The 17,876-nt window shown below is 47.8% G+C and overlaps 7 protein-coding genes across 7 annotated transcripts; 4 read left to right on the top strand and 3 right to left on the bottom strand.

Moving 5' to 3' along the window:
• Positions 1–1,230: 1,230 nt before the first annotated feature.
• TrAFT101_004847 (uncharacterized protein) lies at positions 1,231–1,857 on the top strand (the record flags this gene model as incomplete). The annotated part of the gene is made up of 1 exon (XM_024904031.2): positions 1,231–1,857. The coding sequence occupies one exon, from the start codon at positions 1,231–1,233 to the stop codon at positions 1,855–1,857; it is 627 nt and encodes a 208-aa protein (XP_024759789.2).
• Positions 1,858–2,975: 1,118 nt separating this feature from the next.
• TrAFT101_004846 (uncharacterized protein) lies at positions 2,976–4,491 on the bottom strand (the record flags this gene model as incomplete). The annotated part of the gene is made up of 3 exons (XM_024909919.2): positions 3,435–4,491; positions 3,210–3,376; positions 2,976–3,135 (listed from the first exon to the last, which is right to left on the bottom strand). Exons 1-3 carry the CDS (start codon positions 4,368–4,370, stop codon positions 2,976–2,978), a joined length of 1,263 nt encoding a protein of 420 aa, XP_024759790.2. The 5' UTR covers positions 4,371–4,491.
• A 637-nt stretch (positions 4,492–5,128) lies between these two features.
• On the top strand, positions 5,129–6,059 carry TrAFT101_004845 (uncharacterized protein; the record flags this gene model as incomplete). The annotated part of the gene is made up of 3 exons (XM_024904032.2): positions 5,129–5,205; positions 5,259–5,829; positions 5,891–6,059. The coding sequence occupies exons 1-3, from the start codon at positions 5,163–5,165 to the stop codon at positions 6,057–6,059; spliced, it is 783 nt and encodes a 260-aa protein (XP_024759791.1). The 5' UTR covers positions 5,129–5,162.
• Positions 6,060–6,084: 25 nt separating this feature from the next.
• TrAFT101_004844 (uncharacterized protein) lies at positions 6,085–7,606 on the bottom strand (the record flags this gene model as incomplete). Its single annotated transcript, XM_024900415.1, has 3 exons — positions 6,085–6,789; positions 6,853–7,196; positions 7,261–7,606. 3 exons carry the CDS (start codon positions 7,604–7,606, stop codon positions 6,085–6,087), a joined length of 1,395 nt encoding a protein of 464 aa, XP_024759792.1.
• A 315-nt stretch (positions 7,607–7,921) lies between these two features.
• TrAFT101_004843 (uncharacterized protein) lies at positions 7,922–12,194 on the top strand (the record flags this gene model as incomplete). Its single annotated transcript, XM_066127299.1, has 5 exons — positions 7,922–9,245; positions 9,314–10,160; positions 10,221–11,564; positions 11,622–11,946; positions 12,168–12,194. The coding sequence occupies 5 exons, from the start codon at positions 7,922–7,924 to the stop codon at positions 12,192–12,194; spliced, it is 3,867 nt and encodes a 1,288-aa protein (XP_065983410.1).
• A 12-nt stretch (positions 12,195–12,206) lies between these two features.
• TrAFT101_004842 (uncharacterized protein) lies at positions 12,207–14,668 on the bottom strand. Its single transcript, XM_024905306.2, has 2 exons — positions 14,470–14,668; positions 12,207–14,421 (listed from the first exon to the last, which is right to left on the bottom strand). Exons 1-2 carry the CDS (start codon positions 14,510–14,512, stop codon positions 12,455–12,457), a joined length of 2,010 nt encoding a protein of 669 aa, XP_024759794.1. The 5' UTR covers positions 14,513–14,668; the 3' UTR covers positions 12,207–12,454.
• A 314-nt stretch (positions 14,669–14,982) lies between these two features.
• Positions 14,983–16,907, top strand: TrAFT101_004841 (uncharacterized protein; the record flags this gene model as incomplete). Its single annotated transcript, XM_066127298.1, has 2 exons — positions 14,983–16,492; positions 16,555–16,907. The coding sequence occupies 2 exons, from the start codon at positions 14,983–14,985 to the stop codon at positions 16,905–16,907; spliced, it is 1,863 nt and encodes a 620-aa protein (XP_065983409.1).
• Positions 16,908–17,876: the final 969 nt, after the last annotated feature.

Here is a 17,876-nt window from a genome sequence, read left to right as displayed (position 1 = left end):
ATATACAATAAGCTGGAATTAAACCCTAGGCTACTATTATTTGATCATTATTTGTTAAAGTATTATACTATTTAATTAAATTAAATAAAGATAGAAGATTAAGTTAATAATTATATGTAAAGGAATTACTGTAATAGAACCGGCTATTTATAAGATTTAAGTATTATAAGAAACTAGGTTCTAACACTAAGTACTTATATTATTTGTTGTTAATTTATAAATATTTACAATATTAATATTTAAAATTCTTAATAGCATTGAATTTTGTATAAATTTACAACCATATCTAGCCCTTCTCCAGAGCCCTTGTATTGTAATCCAATATCCTCAATTCAGGCTTACAGCGAGTCATGTACTTGCAAAAACCCAAAATCTACCAACAACACACAATCATGCCGTGATTCTGTGAATCCTTGCATTCCCCCGCCTGGAGAATGCCTGTAGGCAAGGATGATACCATCGATAAATAATAGTAGCATTTCGTTCGTCGGGACATGCCGTCCGCTCCACCTAGTGACTATCCAGACACTGATGGAGCCCCACTGAGACGAGTAGTTATTTCAATACATCAGGCCTTCGTTGCTAATAATCATGCCAGATTTCCATCCATATCCTACTTTCGTCCCATCTTGATATTACGGACATCTGATCACCAAGCAATGGCTTCTAAAGATGATGACTGGTCAGAGATTTCAGATCCAAAAACTCGGAAACGCCTGCAGAACCGGCTGGCCCAGAGAAATTACCGTACACTTACTTGCAAACTATGTATGCCTTTCAAAAGGATCTGACTGATCTATGGCCAGGAAAAAATCTTAGAACACGAATAGAAGAGCTGGAACGCCAGCTAGCTGAACGATCCGCTGCTGATGCTCAACGCAGAATGTCGAACCAACTAATGGCCTCTCCAGCATCGATGATGTCTAACGAGCAGATGGACTATATGATTTTAGCCCAGGCATCGTGCCACGGCTTACAGTCGTTAGTCCCGTCGCATTCAAGCAACTCAGGACAGCAGAACCCGTTAGCAATCTCGAATGGCAAATTGGACAGAAATCTGACATCAAGTATTGAACACCCTCCATCCCTGAGTGCCTAGGCCTATGTGTACATTCTTGGTGCTAATCTATATATACAGGCCATGCAGACGAGAGCGGTAGAAGTCCAGAGCTATTGGCGGAAACTACGCTACACCAGAGTAATGGATCGGATAGTCACAGTTCGGATATCATGTATGATTTGGAATGGGACACTAAATATGTCTTTTCAGATGCCAGCGTCTCATCCAATGTAGAGTCTACTAGAAATGCCTCGCGTATACCAGAGCTTCTCGAGTCAGACGTTGAGTCTCCGAGAGATCCCAAGGAGTACAGCATAAAGCATGTCGAGTCTGGAATGAAGCAGCCTAACGAGAATGCATCACTCACTGAACGGCTAGAATATCTTGTCGGGGTCGTGCATCGATTGGCGTTTGACGACCTAGAGAGCGTGATGTCCAAGTACTATACCTCAGACTTTCGTCCTTTTCCCAGACTCGCTAGCCTGCAGCGCCTAAGTCGGAACCGCAAGTTGCCTACAGTCTTATCAGACTTGAGAGCGAGCGCGATGTCTTGGTCTGAGTGGGAGGCACAGGGGTACAAGAGCGAGATTGTACGGTCTGCCGAGAGCATATTAGCAGCTGAGAGGAAAAAGCTGGTGTCGCCCCTCATGCTCCAGCAATTCATGGAAAGTTACGAGAAACATGACCTACCGGAGAAAAGCAAAGGAGAAAGTCCAAATTCAGCTTTGCTTATTGCTACTCTCCAGCAAGAGGTTAATTGCCTTGGGAAATTTTATGAGGGGAGGGATATGCGCTGACTTGAGATTTAGGCACCATACTTATGGACACTCATTTCCTCGCTGACGACGGAAAATGGATACGCAGAAACGCAGGAAGATGTGCAGCAAGCACTCGCCCTGATGTTGATTTTGTGCTGTTCAGGAAACACATCGCGGGGGAAGCTTTTTTCCATGCTAAAGCAGTGCCTTGATGAGGACTAAGCTGTAGATTCTGTTTGGGCGTGAGGGGGCAGCTGGGGGCCTATGGTCATGGTTTCACATGATATCTCGCTTGGGGATTATAAGGGATATAGGCTCAAAGCCTCTGAAAAGCGATATTCTGTTTTACATACACACAGAAGCAATACTTACCTACAGTAGATCCAAGGCAACATCAATATTTGGACTGCTACATATGCACGATGCGGTCTCAACATGTACCTAGTATCCAGGGGTGATCGTGCACTAGGAGAAAGACTAGCGCTAGGGAAAAGACCAGCGCTAGGGAGAACTCCAGCGCTAGGGGAATATTGCGGCATCTAATCCGTAATTTCCGTGCCAACTTGCGCCATATGTGTAGGTGCTTGTGTTTCGTGTACAAGTACTTGATAGAAACCCATTTTCGCCGAAGGAACTCTAGGTTGCACAAAACAAGTTAAGTAACGACTATGTTTAGAACGTTATACGAGTGGGGATAAATACTTTGACGCTCAATGGGTTTTATTGTAAATTAAAAGAGACTTGTCCTTTTATCAAAGCGTGGGATTTAAAGTGCCGGGGAGAGAGCGAATCCTTTTATTATACGGTAGAGGCACAGGCTATGTGCTTTCAGGAAGCCCTAACTGGATTGGCTAAAAGCACTATGCTCGAAAGTGTTTATTATGTTGTCTTAACCCATACTTTACCGTATACATTTTACGTAGATGCAACAGCGCAGATCTAAGAGCAACTATAAAGCCTCACCATTGATTATGAGAGTGGCATTCACGTAGATTATACAGCGTAGGTTGGCTTCTGAATATAATACACACTCATGCTATATTCTGACCGACTTATAGGAGAGATATTCTAGTGTTGTATCTATATACAGGTCATATTTTCTCTCTCTACATTACACAATGTAGTAAAATTACTGCACAATATTGGGCCCTTGAATGTCAACCCTGACGTATACTGAAATGGACGAGAAGGGGTCGAAGCTGCCATAGATGAAAGATTTTCATATCTTTGGACCATTCTGCGCATGATTTGTCCAGGGAAATGTCAAAGTGGAATAGTATTTTTGCAATAAGCAGCTGGATTTCTGCCAATGCGATGCTATAGGTAATCCTCTTATGTTAATGGAGAGGGTCTTAGAACACAAATTGTTTAAGCTTGAGGCTTTGACGTACCTTTTTCCTGCACAGGCTCTCGGGCCAAGCTGAAATGGGTGGAATACTTGCGGCTGGTCAGATGAGAACCGAGGGTCATCCGTCCATCGTTCCGGAAGGAAAGACTCGGGGTCTTTAAAAAATTCTGCATGGTGGTTAATGCAATAGGGTGGCGCTCCTACTCTAGCCTTGTTATGCAGTCAGTCTCCAGATATGCCTACTGATGGGAGAGATCTTAGATCTTACGCCTTCGGGCACCAGGTTACCCGAGACAGCAACGCCACCCTTGGGCACAACTCTCGACTGTGTCGTTGGAGCTGCTGGGTTGAGGCGCATCGACTCATTAACAACACCAGATAGGTACTTCATCCCACCAATCGAGGTAAACGTGATGTCCTCGTCACGCTTACAACTTTGTCGCACTTCCTCTGTGGCTTTGCGAAGAGCGTCAGGATTCTTGAGTAAGTGATATATTGTAAACGATGCTGTTGTTGATACATTTTCACTACCGGCGATCATCAGCGTACCGTAAGTGGAACGAATTTCAGCCATGCTCATATGGGTTGTTGCTTCGTCGTATGGGAGTATGTAACTCATAAAGTCGTGACTATTTGAAGCCTTGCCTTCCTTGAGTTGCATTCTCTCATCGACACTATCCCGGGTGAAAGCTGCATGTTTGACTTGCTGGTCCATCAAATCCTTTGGAAAGAAAAGCTTCAAGAACGGGGTGAGATGCGGGAACTGTCGTGCCGCGTTGAAATACGTGATGAGGCGCATCGTGCTTCCGAACAGGCCGTCGAGCCATGGATGTGGGTGTTCACCTTCTACGTTGCCAAGGTTTTTCCCAAAGATCAAATCTGCAACGATGTCAAAGTACAATAAAGCAGGCCATTTCACCATATCTTGTGCCTCCTCGCTGCTGCACTTGGCCCGAAGCTTCTCGATAAGCTCATCAACATGCGTCATGACCATAAGCTCTTGCCCTCGAAACGCCCGCGTCGAGAAGCCCGGGTTCAACCGTTCTCGAAACCTTGCATGCTCTGCGGGATCAAAGCTCGTTATAATGTTGTATGCACCTTCGCTACCAGGTGACATAACGTATGGATCTTTGGTGAGCAACTTCCTCTTGGGCCGGATCTGGTAGATGTCTCTCCAGGCGTTTGCATCGCGGAAGGAGAGCATGTAGGGCAGAACCCGAACCACATCACCGTGCTTTGCGTGCAACTCCGAGAATACAAAGGGCAGACGGCCGTTGAGTTGGTGCCATACATATGGGATCGGTGTTGCGCCCCACCAGAACGGGCCAGGGAAACGGGCAAGTGGATGGAAGTAGGCGTTGTACACCACTAAGGAAAGCAGGTAACAGACGTACTATAGACAGTTAGAACGGATTCAACACGACTCTGTTTTCACGTACGGATGCTAAAAGAATGCAGAAAGGGGCAACGAGCCGGTCAGCGGCAAATTTGACTGTCTGAAACTGTTCCATGCCCTGAACTTGTGTTCAGCTGCCTATGGGTGGCATATATTGTGCTAAACAAGCAATACAGAAGCAAAGGCGCCCTCTCTTTAGTACGATGGCTATAAATTTCGACTTTTGCAGTTGCGCGCCGCGATACGTGGCACTAATAGCCACCAGAGAAGCTGCTGGCTTGTTCCCAGATCTCGGGTTTAAAGGGCCGATTTCGCATTGTCAGTTATAGACTTGCTCGTGTACAACTCGACATGGAATCACTGTTCGGCTTTGGGGATGTAGGTGGGGGTGTGGGCAGTTACTTGCCGTCTAACTGGGGCATAGTCAGATTCCGGTCATCCTACGGCCAATCAGCGAGTGCTGGTCAGACAGCTTCACCATTACTCAGATCAAAGACGCCTGACATTATGAATTAAAAGATAGCATTATGTTCTTGCAACTCAATAAGTACATCCGATAATGAGACGACAATCGCGCCACTTAGACGGGAGACACTCAACATGGCGGAGAAAACAGTCTATTTGATCACTGGTGCAAATCGAGGTACGATCCGGTGCACTTTGTTATACTGGACCAGATTTAACCGTGTCTCACAGGACTTGGCTTTGCACTCGTTGCAGCCCTCCTACTGAGGCAACACCACATCGTCATCGCCTCTACCCGTCATGCTACAATTCCAAGCGAGCTTGAGGCTCTTCCTCGAAATCCAACTTCCTCAATCTTACATGTAACTGCTGCTCAAGAGCCGTGGCCCCCTGAGACTCAAGGCAATGGCGCGCCAAACTTGAGCACGGCGAAGTTACAGTCTTCCTTGTCACAAGCTCATCAAAACATCGATCATATTGATGTCGTAATTGCCAATGCAGGAACCACAGGCGCTCGAGAGTCTATTCTCGAGACAAAGCAAGAGAACCTACTCGAATGCCTTCAAGTTAATGCGCTCGCGCCCCTAGAGCTTCTGCAAGCAAGTTGGCCATTACTACAGCGTGCTCAAGCACCCAAGTTTGTGCTGATCGGAAGCATAGCTGGCAGTGTTTCTGGGATTGATGAGACGGGGCGGTGGTCAAACGCTGTCTACGGTGCAAGCAAAGCAGCAGGCCACTATTTGATAAGGAAGGCTGGAAAAGAGCTGGAAGGACAGCTTGCAGTGTGTGTAATACATCCTGGGTAAGTAACCGTCTTTAAAAATGATGTGATGATTCCTTGCTGATTTTCATGCCTGAATTAGATGGGTTCAAAGCGAGACTGGAAACAAGAGAGCCATTGCCCAAGGATTGGACAAGGCGCCAGTCACCTTGGAAGCGTCGACGGAAGGAATTCTCGATGAGATAGCACAAATGACCCCAGGGAAGGATGCTGGATTTCGCACCTTCGATCACGGGTCTATAGCATGGTAGATATATTGATCTATGTATGCATTGTCTAAGGCTTTGAGCCGAGAACCTCTTCTACTACCCCCTTTATACGATCGATGATCAATTCAACTTCTTCCACAGTAATGTTGTAAGGCGGTGTAATCGTAATGTGATCGCCAGCAATGGTATCCGCCGTGCCCATACCTGCGTTGAGTGCAATGTTCCACGGATCCTTCAATCCCGCAGACTTTATGCGACTTGCGACGCGTTCCTTTAGAGGGAACGGCTCTTTTGTCTTACGGTCGTTCACAAACTCCACTGCCCACATGAGTCCTCGACCTCTGATATTACCGACGTGTGGATGATCACCCAAAGCTGCCCTCAGCCCTCTTCCTAAACAATCTCCGGTCGTCTGAATGTTCTGGAGGAGATTGTCTCGCTTGATGATACGCTGGACGGCTAACGCAGCGGCACAAGCTACAGCATGAGAGCTATATGTGTGCCCGTGATTGAAGAAGCCAGAACCGGCTTGAATAGTATCGACAATTCTCTGGTTCATGAGGAGCATAGAAATGGGAGCATACCCCGCCGCAAGGCCCTTGGCGACGGTTTGGATATCAGGATACACGTCCTCCTGCTCCCACGCGTGCATTGATCCAGTTCGACCCATACCACAGAAGACTTCATCAAGGATTAGGAGTACCGAGTGTTTATCACATATCTCTCTAACTGCCTTGAAATATCCCGACGGCGCGGTGAGACAACCCATAGACTCAACATCATGTTAGAATGAATATCGACAAAACGGCATCTGTTCGGCTACGGGGATACCTACGGTGCCAGATGCGGTTTCCGCAACAAATGCGCAGACCCTACTGGGCCCTATGCGCTCAAACTCTTCATCTAGTTCCCTTGCAAGCCGGTCAACGTAGTGAGCCTCTGTCTCGCCAGGATGCATTCCCCGATAGAGGTTAGGCATTGAAACAAAAGAGACGTTGTCGTTCAACATGATGGGTTCAAACGGTTTCTGCACCGCTGCCTTTGCTGTCAGTGCCAAAGAACTCAGAGTTGTGCCGTGGAAAGCGCCTTTGCGTGCAATGAAATGCACCCTCTGCATCTCTCCTTTATCGACAAAGTATTGTCTCGCGAGCTTCAAACCTGCCTCGACGGCCTCAGAGCCTGTTCTCGCGTTAGACCACTATTTCATTTTTGAACAAACAAGATTTACCGGCATCCTACGCACCTGAACACATAATAGTAGCTCTAGCCATCACTCCATTAGTTGAATCCACAATCTCTCTAGCTAGGTCTTCAGCTGCTTCGTTGGCGAACGTCAAACTGTGGCAATAAGAGAGCCGATCCATTTGGGCGACAACGGCATCTCTTACTTCAGTGTTGCCATGGCCGATGCAAACCACACCAGGGCCCCCACTTGCATCTAAGATCTTCGAGCCATTGTCTAGAATTATATAACTGCCTTTTGCTGAAACGACTTTGGGGTTCGGCGTGTAGATGTTGGGATGAAGCACTTTGCTGGCAGTTGATGGGTTGGTGCCATTTTGCCGAACAGGCTGGAATATGGAGGCCATTGAGTACCGAATTTGGAAGTATGGTGTGATTGCGGGCACTTTTTTTTTTATCAATGTTGTTGTATTAATAGTTAATTTTGCGGCCAACGCAATTTCATGCTATCGCCCAATGAGAGGTTGCTGGACGCCTGGTACAGTAAGAAAGGAGTCAGAAAATGTTAGTCCACCAGATTGGGCACCCCCTCGTTCCTGTCGGCACCGCGCAGGTCTGAATGCTTTTCCCAATTTTTCGAAAGGAAGATACCGCACCGCTGTTCAAGCTGTTGAGAGTCTGTAGAAACTCCATTCGATTTTCAGTAGCCACACGCATCCATCATGGCCACCTTGCAGTTGGACGGCCATGAACGAGCCATTTTGGATCGCCAGTTGAATGGCCTCGAAACCGACGGCAAAAAGAGCAACCATGTCTTTGTATATGCGACGTTTTTGGACAAGGTCATTCTGTCGATTAGTTCCCTATGTGCAATTATTGCTGGCGCCCTGAATCCTCTGGTTCCTGTAGGTGATGCTCGAGACAAGTCTCTTTTCCTTGCTTACCATCCATTCAAGGTCATCTACGGTCTTCTTGTTGGTGTATTCGATGGCTTCACCGCTGGAACTGTTACCGCCAACGAGCTGCGGTCCAAGATATCAACGTTTAGCCTCTACTACGTCTACCTCGCCATCGCACTCTTCGGCTTCTCATATGTATCCACTGTTGGCTTCTACTACTCTGGAGAGCGCATCGCTCGGGCGTTACGAACTGCATATCTGTCGGCAATCATGCGCCAGAATATGGCCTTCTTTGACCTACTTGGACCGGGGGAAATAACAAACTGTATCATGTCGGACATGGGTGTCGTCCAAGAAGCTGTCACAAGCAAGGTTTCAGTTATGCTGACTGCCGTTGCGCAGTTCTGTGCTGCTTTCGTCATCGCCTTTATAATGTATTGGAAAATGGCATTCATCATCACTCCCTTTTTTGTCACCATGATCGTGGTGGGAAGCGTCGGTGGAGCGTATGTCGTCAAACACCATAAAAAGGCCATGGCAATTTACGGCCAGGCGTCCGTCTTAGCGGAGGAGGCCATCAGCGCTGTAAGGCATGTAACTGCCTTCGGAATCCAACCGTTATTGTCGCGACGATATCTCTCTGCGCTGGATCAGGCGGCGAAGGCGGATGCTAAAGCAGAGAACACGGTTTCGGCCATAATCGCTTGGTCAAATGCCATGCCGTGTCTCATCTACGCACTCTCCTTCTGGGCGGGCTCCAAATTCCTGGTCAAAGGAGAGGTCTCCGTTGCAGAGGTGACGACAACGACTTTGGCCGTAACTATCGGCTCGTTTGCCATCGCCAGAATCGCTCCTTCAGCCCAAGCATTAACATCCGGGATCGCAATCGCTGGCACAGTTCTGAAAGCCATTGCGAGACAGTCACCCCAGGACCCATTGTCGGCTGGAGGAGAAGAGCCTGAGGGAGTTGTGGGCGATATCCAGTTGGAGGATATTGGAATGGTGTATCCCTCTCGGGATGATGTGAAGATATTAAACGGCATAACCCTGATCTGTCCCGCAATGCAGAAGACAGCTATCGTGGGCCCATCGGGAAGCGGAAAGAGCAGTATTCTGGGATTGATAGAGCGATTTTACGAGCCAACGAGTGGCAAAGTCTGCATGTATCATCCTGGAACCAGGTCGATAGTGTTCATTGCTAATTGAAGGTAATAGTGCTTGACGGTCGGGACATACAACTTTTGAATCTTGGCTGGTTGCGGCGCCATATCGCCATTGTCGATCAAAATCCGATCCTCTTCAGTGCCTCTATATTTGAGAATATTCAGTACGGATGCTCTGAGATGTTGAGTCAGCTATCAACAGCCGAAGTCTACGAACGAGTCACAGAGGCTTCTAAGAAAGCTAATGCACATGACTTTATCATGATGTTGCCCGATGGCTACGACACCCAAGTGGGTGAGAAGGGCCTCCAGCTCTCTGGGGGGCAGCGACAGAGAATTGCCATAGCCCGAGCATTGATCAAGGACCCAAAGATCCTTCTGCTTGATGAAGCAACATCTGCGTTGGATTCAAAGTCCGAAGCAGTAGTACAGACAGCGCTTGATGCCGCGGCAGAGCATCGCACAACTATCATAGTTGCACATCGTCTGTCAACTATCCGTAATGCTGATAACATTATTGTTCTCGCCGAAGGCAAGGTTGTTGAACAGGGAAAGCATGAGGAACTCATTGCAAAGAACGGCGTCTATTCTGCGTTGGTGCAGAAGCAAAAAATTGAAGATGGGAAAGAACAAGCAAACATCGACAATCGCCTTTCCATCGATGACATTGAGAATGGCTCACAAAGGATGTCAGCAAAAAATCTCGATGAGAAGATTATTGAAGTAGAGGAACGGCACCGCAGCTCAACTGCAGGGATGGCAGCAGAATCGGGGAACAGTTCCCAGCGCCTAAGTGCGAAACACACACTGGCTTTCATTGGAAACATGGCTAAAGATGACTGGAAAGTATTACTTCTCGGGATGATCTGTGCTATCCTTGCCGGTTTAGGAATTCCCGTGTTCGTATTCTCGCTCGTTTTAACTCTCCCATCGCAGCATTAGCTAACCATTTGGCACAGGCAATCCATATTCTTCGCCAAACTCTTGACAGCTTTTGGTTTGCCACCTGCTCAATATGCTCATCTTCAAGACGAGGCAAAGCTTTGGTCCGGCCTGTACGTTGCCATGGCAGGTGCTGCTTTCATTTTCTGGATGGCTGTTGGCATAACGCTGTCATACGCAACTAAACAGCTCTCACGCCGAGTCCGTGATGCCTGTTTTAAGTCCATCATGACGCAAGATATGGCTTTCTTCGATGAAGCTAAGAATGCCCCTAGCGCACTTTCAAGCCTGCTCTCGAAGAGTACGAATGACCTTGCCGGAATGGGCGGTCCTGTTATTGGCGGGATCCTGACATTCATCTCGACGATTATCGCCGGCATCGTTCTCTCTTTAGCTGTAGGGTGGAAGCTAGCCCTTGTTTGCACTGCTACTATGCCTGTCGTGGTGGCCTGTGGCTGGCTTCGGCTGCAGATGCTATCGGCATTTGATAGCAAGATTAGACAGAGTGGACTTGATTCAGCGGCTTATTCTGGAGAACTTGTCCGCTCAGTGCGGACAGTCGCATCCCTTGGACTTGAAAAATATGCTCTGGCTCGTTACGACGGCTTCTTAGCAAAGCAAGCAGCCAAGTCTCTTCGCTCTATACTCTCTGCCTCTAGTCTGTACGCCGCGTCGCAATCTCTTGTCTATCTCTGCTCTGCTTTGGCGTTTTGGTATGGCGGAACCCTCATAGCAGATGAGGAGTACACCACTTTCCAATTCTATATATGTTTCGTCAGTCTTATTTCAGGGTCTCAGATCGCTGGATCCATATTTACCTTTGCGCCTGATGCTAGCAAAGCTATGCATGCCAGCGATGAACTGCAGCGCATCCTGAACGTAAAGCCTAGCATCAACAATAAAGCATGGAGTAGGCATTCTGCGGACGAAATGCAACTGAAAGAGAAACAAGATTTGGAGACGAGCAGCACCTGTCAAATTCACTTTGACAATGTGTCATTTACTTACCCTACTCGGCCAAACCGCCGTGCTCTCGATGGGCTCAGTGTTACAATCAAGCCAGGCCAGACTCTTGCCCTCGTCGGTCAGAGTGGAAGTGGAAAAAGCACGTGCATATCCCTACTCGAGCGCTTCTATGATCCGGATCACGGACGGATTCTTATCAATGGACAGGATATTCGAGATTTGGATGTGGACGAGTACCGCCGGACCATCTCACTTGTTAGCCAAGAAACAATCGTGTTCTCGGGCACAATAAGAGATAATGTGGCCATCGGGTTGGCCGAGAACGCAGTAAGCGATGACGACGTTCTGGCAGCGTGCAGAGCGGCCAACATTCTAGAGTTTGTAGAGTCGCTACCGTAAGTGCCCCCCAGTCAATGTCATCCTGTTTGCGAGAGAATCTGACAACATGATAGTGAAGGGCTGTCCACACCTGTAGGTACTGGCGGAAGCATGCTCAGCGGTGGGCAAAAGCAGCGCATCGCCATTGCACGCGCCTTTCTCCGAAAGCCAAAAGTGCTGCTGCTCGACGAGGCCACTTCAGCGCTGGACACCGAGTCTGAGACCATTGTTCAGGCAGCCATGGATGCTGTCAGAAAGGGCAGGACCACCATCATGGTGGCGCACCGGCTTCGCACCGTTGTGAATGCAGATGTTATCTGCGTGCTGCAGGATGGGGCGTTGCTGGAAATGGGCAGCCACGAGCACTTGATGGAGAGGCGAGGGAAATACTGGGAGATGGTTGGGATGCAGGCTCTACACTAAGAGACAAATTTGGTGGATGAGGTAATCCTAGATACAGCACTGGGTTTGATCTTTATATCAAAGTCAAAGTAACATTCATTCAAGCGAGACTTTAACATAGTTAAGGATTCATTTTTTTTTTTTTTTTTTTTTTTTTTTTTTTTTTTTTTTTTTTTTTAGAATACTGTCTACTTGGCAGTTGATGAAAATTGTTGTAGGAGAGATGGCAACAACTACCTGTTTAATTTAATTCTGAGGGAAAAACTAGACACATATTTTTGTGAAATATTATCAGAAAGGCGTCAGCCGCATTTGGTTGGGTGCGTTCGGTTCACCAATGAAGCATGTTCGACAGTGACGGCAGGAGTCAAGTATAATTTGAACTGGCTTATAGCCTTGCTCAGAGTACCTATTGGTCTTATGCTCGAATCAAGTAGGGTTGTGATACACCCACTACTCTAATACTTAATAAGTACCTAGGTATAGAACAGCTCTATGCCTTGGTTCAAATAAATGAAAAGCGAACCTCCTCCCGCACCCTATCCGCCAACTCCAGGGCCTCTCTCCTTCCCTTTCTTGAGAAAACATTGAAATAGGCCAAAAAGCTATTCACTCCAGAACTCGGATGCGGCACCTTCTGTCCACGCTTGACCAGGCACCCACATCGGCTAATATGGTTCGCAAGATCCGGCCTACGGGCCTTCAGCTCAGCGCAGATATCGTCCGAATCAAAGATGCCTTGGCAAGAGGAGGGATAGTCAGCCGGAATAAAGACCATGACACATGTGTACTGGGCTCCATGCTGGAATGGCTGGGAAAGGAAGCGGGCGCGAGACTTGTCTGCAACGGCGATGAGCATGGCTAATCCCCAATAGTCGATTCCGTACGTCGATTCAATGACCTGCGAGCCCGTCATACCGAGCGGACGTGGATTGATTTCAATAAGCCAGGCAGTGGGCTCTGGAGTCGCGGCTGCGGTGTCGCGAGGGTGCAAATCGAGAACTCCATCCTGCATCTTGTAGTCAACCGACGAGTACTCCACGCGGCCTTCCAGATGCATAATGCCGTTCCGCAGGCCGAGCTTGACTAGCGTGTCCAGGAAGCTGTTGCGAAGCACATCGACTTCGTGAGCGGGCAGCGCCGATGGGTATACACTGTTCAACTCAATGAAGGTGTTGAGCGACCCGACGCTGGGACCGTTGGAGTCGGCGGTTTTGGGGAAATCGTCACACGCTTCGAAGAAGAGGATTTCACCGTCCAGCAAGACAAAGTTTGCATCAACTTCCGGCCCTGAGCAGTATTTCTCTATAACAAACTCGGACCCATGACGAGATGTGTCGATGGACTTGACCGCTGCTGTGAGAGTGTCGAGAGAATCAACGCGGAATACCCCCTCCGAGCTCCATCCATTGCATGGCTTGATGATAAGAGGGTAGGGAAGGTCGTTTTTGCCGGCAATCTCGAGAGCTTCATCTGGACTAGATGCCTGATAGGCCTGGTGCCCTGCAAACTTGCTTGTCAAATATTTGTCCGTGGCAATGCGCAACGCATCTGGTGAAGCAGTCTGAAGGCCTAGTTGCTGCGCGGCCTGAGCAACCTGGGTCACATAAGAGTCACAGAACGTTATGATGCCGTCCACTGGCTTGCCGTAGGTTTTCACAGACTTGACAATGCGATCGGCAAAACCCTCTTCTGGGGGGTCCGTCAGTTTAGTTGGGATAAATGCCTCACGCCAGTGCGCATATTCCGGCCCTTCTAACCAGTGTCCTGAGTTGTCTAGGACGACCAAGTTAATGCCAAGGGCTCCGGCTGCGAGATAAATGCCCGGCCCTACACCGCCGTTTTCGGGATGCGCGCGACTTCCTTCTACTAGCACCAACGTTCGACGTCGAATAGTCTCAGACGATATCCAGGGAAACGAGAGTCTATTGTCAAGCTCGGATTCCACGGCGAGAGACAGTGCTTCAATGCCCTCACCTGATTCGTTCTCAGAATTATGGTGCAAGATCAAGCCGGCTGTTGCAGCCGAGAAGAGTGCCACAAGGTTGCTGGTCTCTGAGGATGTGATTGCTAAGCCGTTGTAGCTCTCGAGAGGCTCTGCAAAAGACACTGCAGTTTCCACAAATTGAGAGTCCCTTAGACGCAGAGGAATAATGTCCGACCGCACTATATGTCCCTTCTGCAGAGGGACGATAAGCTTCACCACACTTCGACGCCCCCCAGAGGATGCAGTCGTGGCGCGAAGACATTGCAGGAAGAACTGAAACGCCCTGGCTGAACCAAAAGATTCGGGCTGGACGCTCTGGCCCGGATTTTCATTGTCGATATGGATACTATACGCGCTTTTAAGGTAGTTAAAATGATCGGCCGTATCGGCCGAGTTAAGGTGCTCGAAAACGATGTCCAGCGACTGCCAGAGGCTTTTATTGATCGGCTTGTTAAGTAGACGCCATGAACACTCCAAAAGTAGCGCTGCTGCATATTAGCAGAGGTCGTTTCAAGCTGAAGTGAGTTTCCCACCTCCATCGTCGGTCGACCGAACTTGAATCTTTTGAGAAGTCATCACGAGCAAACGATGCGAAACACATACACCACAAAAGCTGTATTGGCACCAGAATCAAATCTTGGTAGGTATCGTCCCTCCCCTGTTACAACTGCTGGGGTTATGGTCCAACACACCCAGTTCATCCGTGTTTATCCGGCGACAGCTCGAAATAATCCGCGACTTACTGGCAGACAGCCTGTTGCTCAAGAGCAACTTGATTGGGCTGACTGTGTTTTGCGAATCCCACATGTTGTCATTTCTGCACTGTGCGAGCTCTGACTACATGTAGTAAATGACTACTCCGTACATGGCGAGTTGTTAGCTAAGGTAGCATTTCTTTCCACATATTTCGATCTTATATCTTATAATTCCAAGATAAACATCTACTTTACCAAGATCTCAATCTATGCTATCTAACTTTTGGTTAGATACGGCCTTCTCCCTAAATAGGCAATTACAAAAAAGCTCAAATCAACATCGTTTAAGCAATGCCTTCTAAGCGAGAAGAACAAGCCTCAAGGGAGCCTACGCGCTTTCTGCTCGTCGGCGTCGGCCCTCATGCCAAACGAATCTATATTCCACATCTCAAAACTTTGGAGGGTGATGGTCGAGCAAAGCTTGTCTGCGCCGTCGACGTTGAAGAAAATGCGGAAGCAATCACTGAGCACCGCAACAAGGCTTTCCCCGAGGCAGAACTCTTTTTCGTCCCTTTCTTCTCTGGAGCCATGCCGGAAAATGTTTCACTCTCGTTGGCAAACCTTGCTGCTCGCCTCAAAATCGACTGTGTCATTATTTCGACTGAGCCGCTTGCACACAAGAGCTACGGATTGTGGGCAATTAGTCGTGGCCTCCATGTTATCATGGACAAGCCTATTACCGTCAGAAAGAATGTCATACACGACATGGACCAAGCACTAGGAATTGCCAAGGATTACGAAGACTTATTGACCGCCTACAATGAGCTTCAGAAGCGCCAGCGTACTTTTTTCCTCGTCACCAGCCACCGCCGATACCATCCTGGCATGTACTGCACGTTCGATATGATTAAAGAAATCACCGAGAAATCCGGGTCGCCAGTCACAAATATCATTTCTACGCACTGTGACGGTATGTGGCGGCTGCCGACGGAGATTGTTGATCAAAAGTATCACTCATTCAATAACGGATACGGAAAAGTATCTCACAGTGGTTACCATTTCCTCGATATGGTGTACCGATTCGTCAAATCTGGGTGGACCGCAGAGAAGAAACCCGACAGGATCGAAGTCGTAAGCAGTTTTGTGACACCTGCCGGGTTCCTCAAGACATTCAACTACAATGATTACATGAAAGCGTTTGGAGACAAGACATACGGCGACTCATGCAAGTATACAGATCGCTACATCCAAACGTTGTCGCCGAAATTTGGAGAGATCGATGCCGCTCTCCAGATCTCTTTTATACAAGATAATGAGCCGATATGCCTCGCTCAAGTCAATCTCCAGCATAACGGTTTCACCCGCCGTAGTTGGGTCACTCCCGGGCCGGATCTATACAAAGGTATCGGCAGAGTCAAGCACGAGTTCCACGAAATCAAGAGCGGGCCTATGCAGACCATTGTTATCGACTCACGACAAGCCAATGACAAACATGATCGATCTAAGCCCAGCACTGCCACCATCGGCACAGATAACCACTTTGAAGTGCACGTCTTTCGCAACTGCGACCTACTTGATGAGGAACAGCCGCTGGTGAGCTACTCAGTTGCTGACTTAGACCGGCGTTATAACTCGCAACTCCCAGGAATCTACTCAGAGAACGTCAAACGAGGGATCCTGTGGGAAGCATTGGACTTCATTGAAGGCAAGAAGCCTTTTGATGACTTGGCATCAAACTTGGACGATCATAGCGTGCCGGCAAATATCATGAGTGCTGTATATGCATCGCATATCCAACGCATGCGAGGTCTTAATCCGGTAGTGAGCATTGAATTAACGTATGATGGTGCCGTGCGCCCAAGTAAGTACCCTCGTCTAAGTACAGAAACTTCGGATGATAACCATTGATAGATCATGGCTCAGCAAGAGCAAGCATCCGACGCGGTGAGGACGTTACCCAGACGCTGACCTCACCTACACTAGCCCCCACAACTCCTCTTTTACAAGAAGATAAGATCTCAGAGGTTGGGGTTAATAATGAAGAGAGTACACGTGGTGGAGCGGTGATGTTGAACAGTAAAAAAAGCCACGATCGAAGTATTGACGGTGACAAATTTACGACCACTCTCTTGGATAAGCTCAATGCCACCAATCAGTTTGTGTCCCCGCACATCTCGACAGTCTATCCTAGCGAGGAGAATATCAACCATGATGTCGAGGCGCATTACAACTTGGCGCTCACGAGACAATCCGTTGGCGCAGAGGTCAGTGCTTGACAGGCACTAGAGCCGTTTTTGAGGTTGAACACTATAGATACTTATATATAGATACAAAAACACTGTGAATCTTACGAAACAATGAATATTATTTTTTGTAAACACTTCGTCTTTTCATTGTGCCATACCATTTTATCAGCTGTTCTTTTGTTTAAACTACATGATTATGGGACGATGCCAAAGTTCCCGTTGCGTACATTGGACTTTGTTACAGCCACTGCTTATTTTTGTTGCTTCAGATTCCACCAGATACAAACAGCGATCTTGCAATTGTTGGACCTAATCTTTATGTGATAGAAGTCTCAATCTTGATAATTCTACATATATTTTGGCAAAAAACTAGAGGGAGGGGAAAGCCCGAAGCAAGCACCATGATAAAGTGGGTGTATTAAGTTTTCTCAGACACGGGTTGATACGCTAACCACTTGTATATCTTGAATGGCTGAGACTTTCACACACAACAGTCCGTATGATCAGCCCTTGATGAGCAATTCATATCATCAATAATGCTATACGGAGCCCTTTGGTCACTGCGCAATGTCCTGATAAGATTGATATGTATCTTCGGCTTATCATCCTATTCTGCTTGTCCCTATTTCGATCTCCTTTTTAGATTTGCGCTCGTACCCGTGTTAATAGCAGGCAGTAGACTTTTTTGTAGGCTCGAATAGCTATAGCTGATGGTGGGTCTGCTTGGTGACGCTTCCCCAGTTAGCTTCGGGCTGAACCGGTAATAGTGGTATATCTTCTGACAACATTCTGACTGTACTCGGGAGATCACCATCCAATCTTCCCTCTACGAACTGACTAATGCTAATGCTAATGCTGTAACCCATGCTTCATACACGAACGGTGGTAGTAAGAACCACCAATCTCGCAAAGTCAGCGTCAGCAGAATCGGACATGCTAGAGGCTATCCTAACGTCGCACCACCAGGACTGCCTCGTCTTCCTCGTTGACGAATATGAG

This window comes from Trichoderma asperellum, chromosome 3 (assembly GCF_020647865.1).
Source record: "Trichoderma asperellum chromosome 3, complete sequence".
NCBI lineage: Eukaryota > Fungi > Ascomycota > Sordariomycetes > Hypocreales > Hypocreaceae > Trichoderma > Trichoderma asperellum.
The sequence above is the reverse complement of the archived record's forward strand: the minus strand, read 5'-3'. Positions and strand labels throughout refer to the sequence as shown.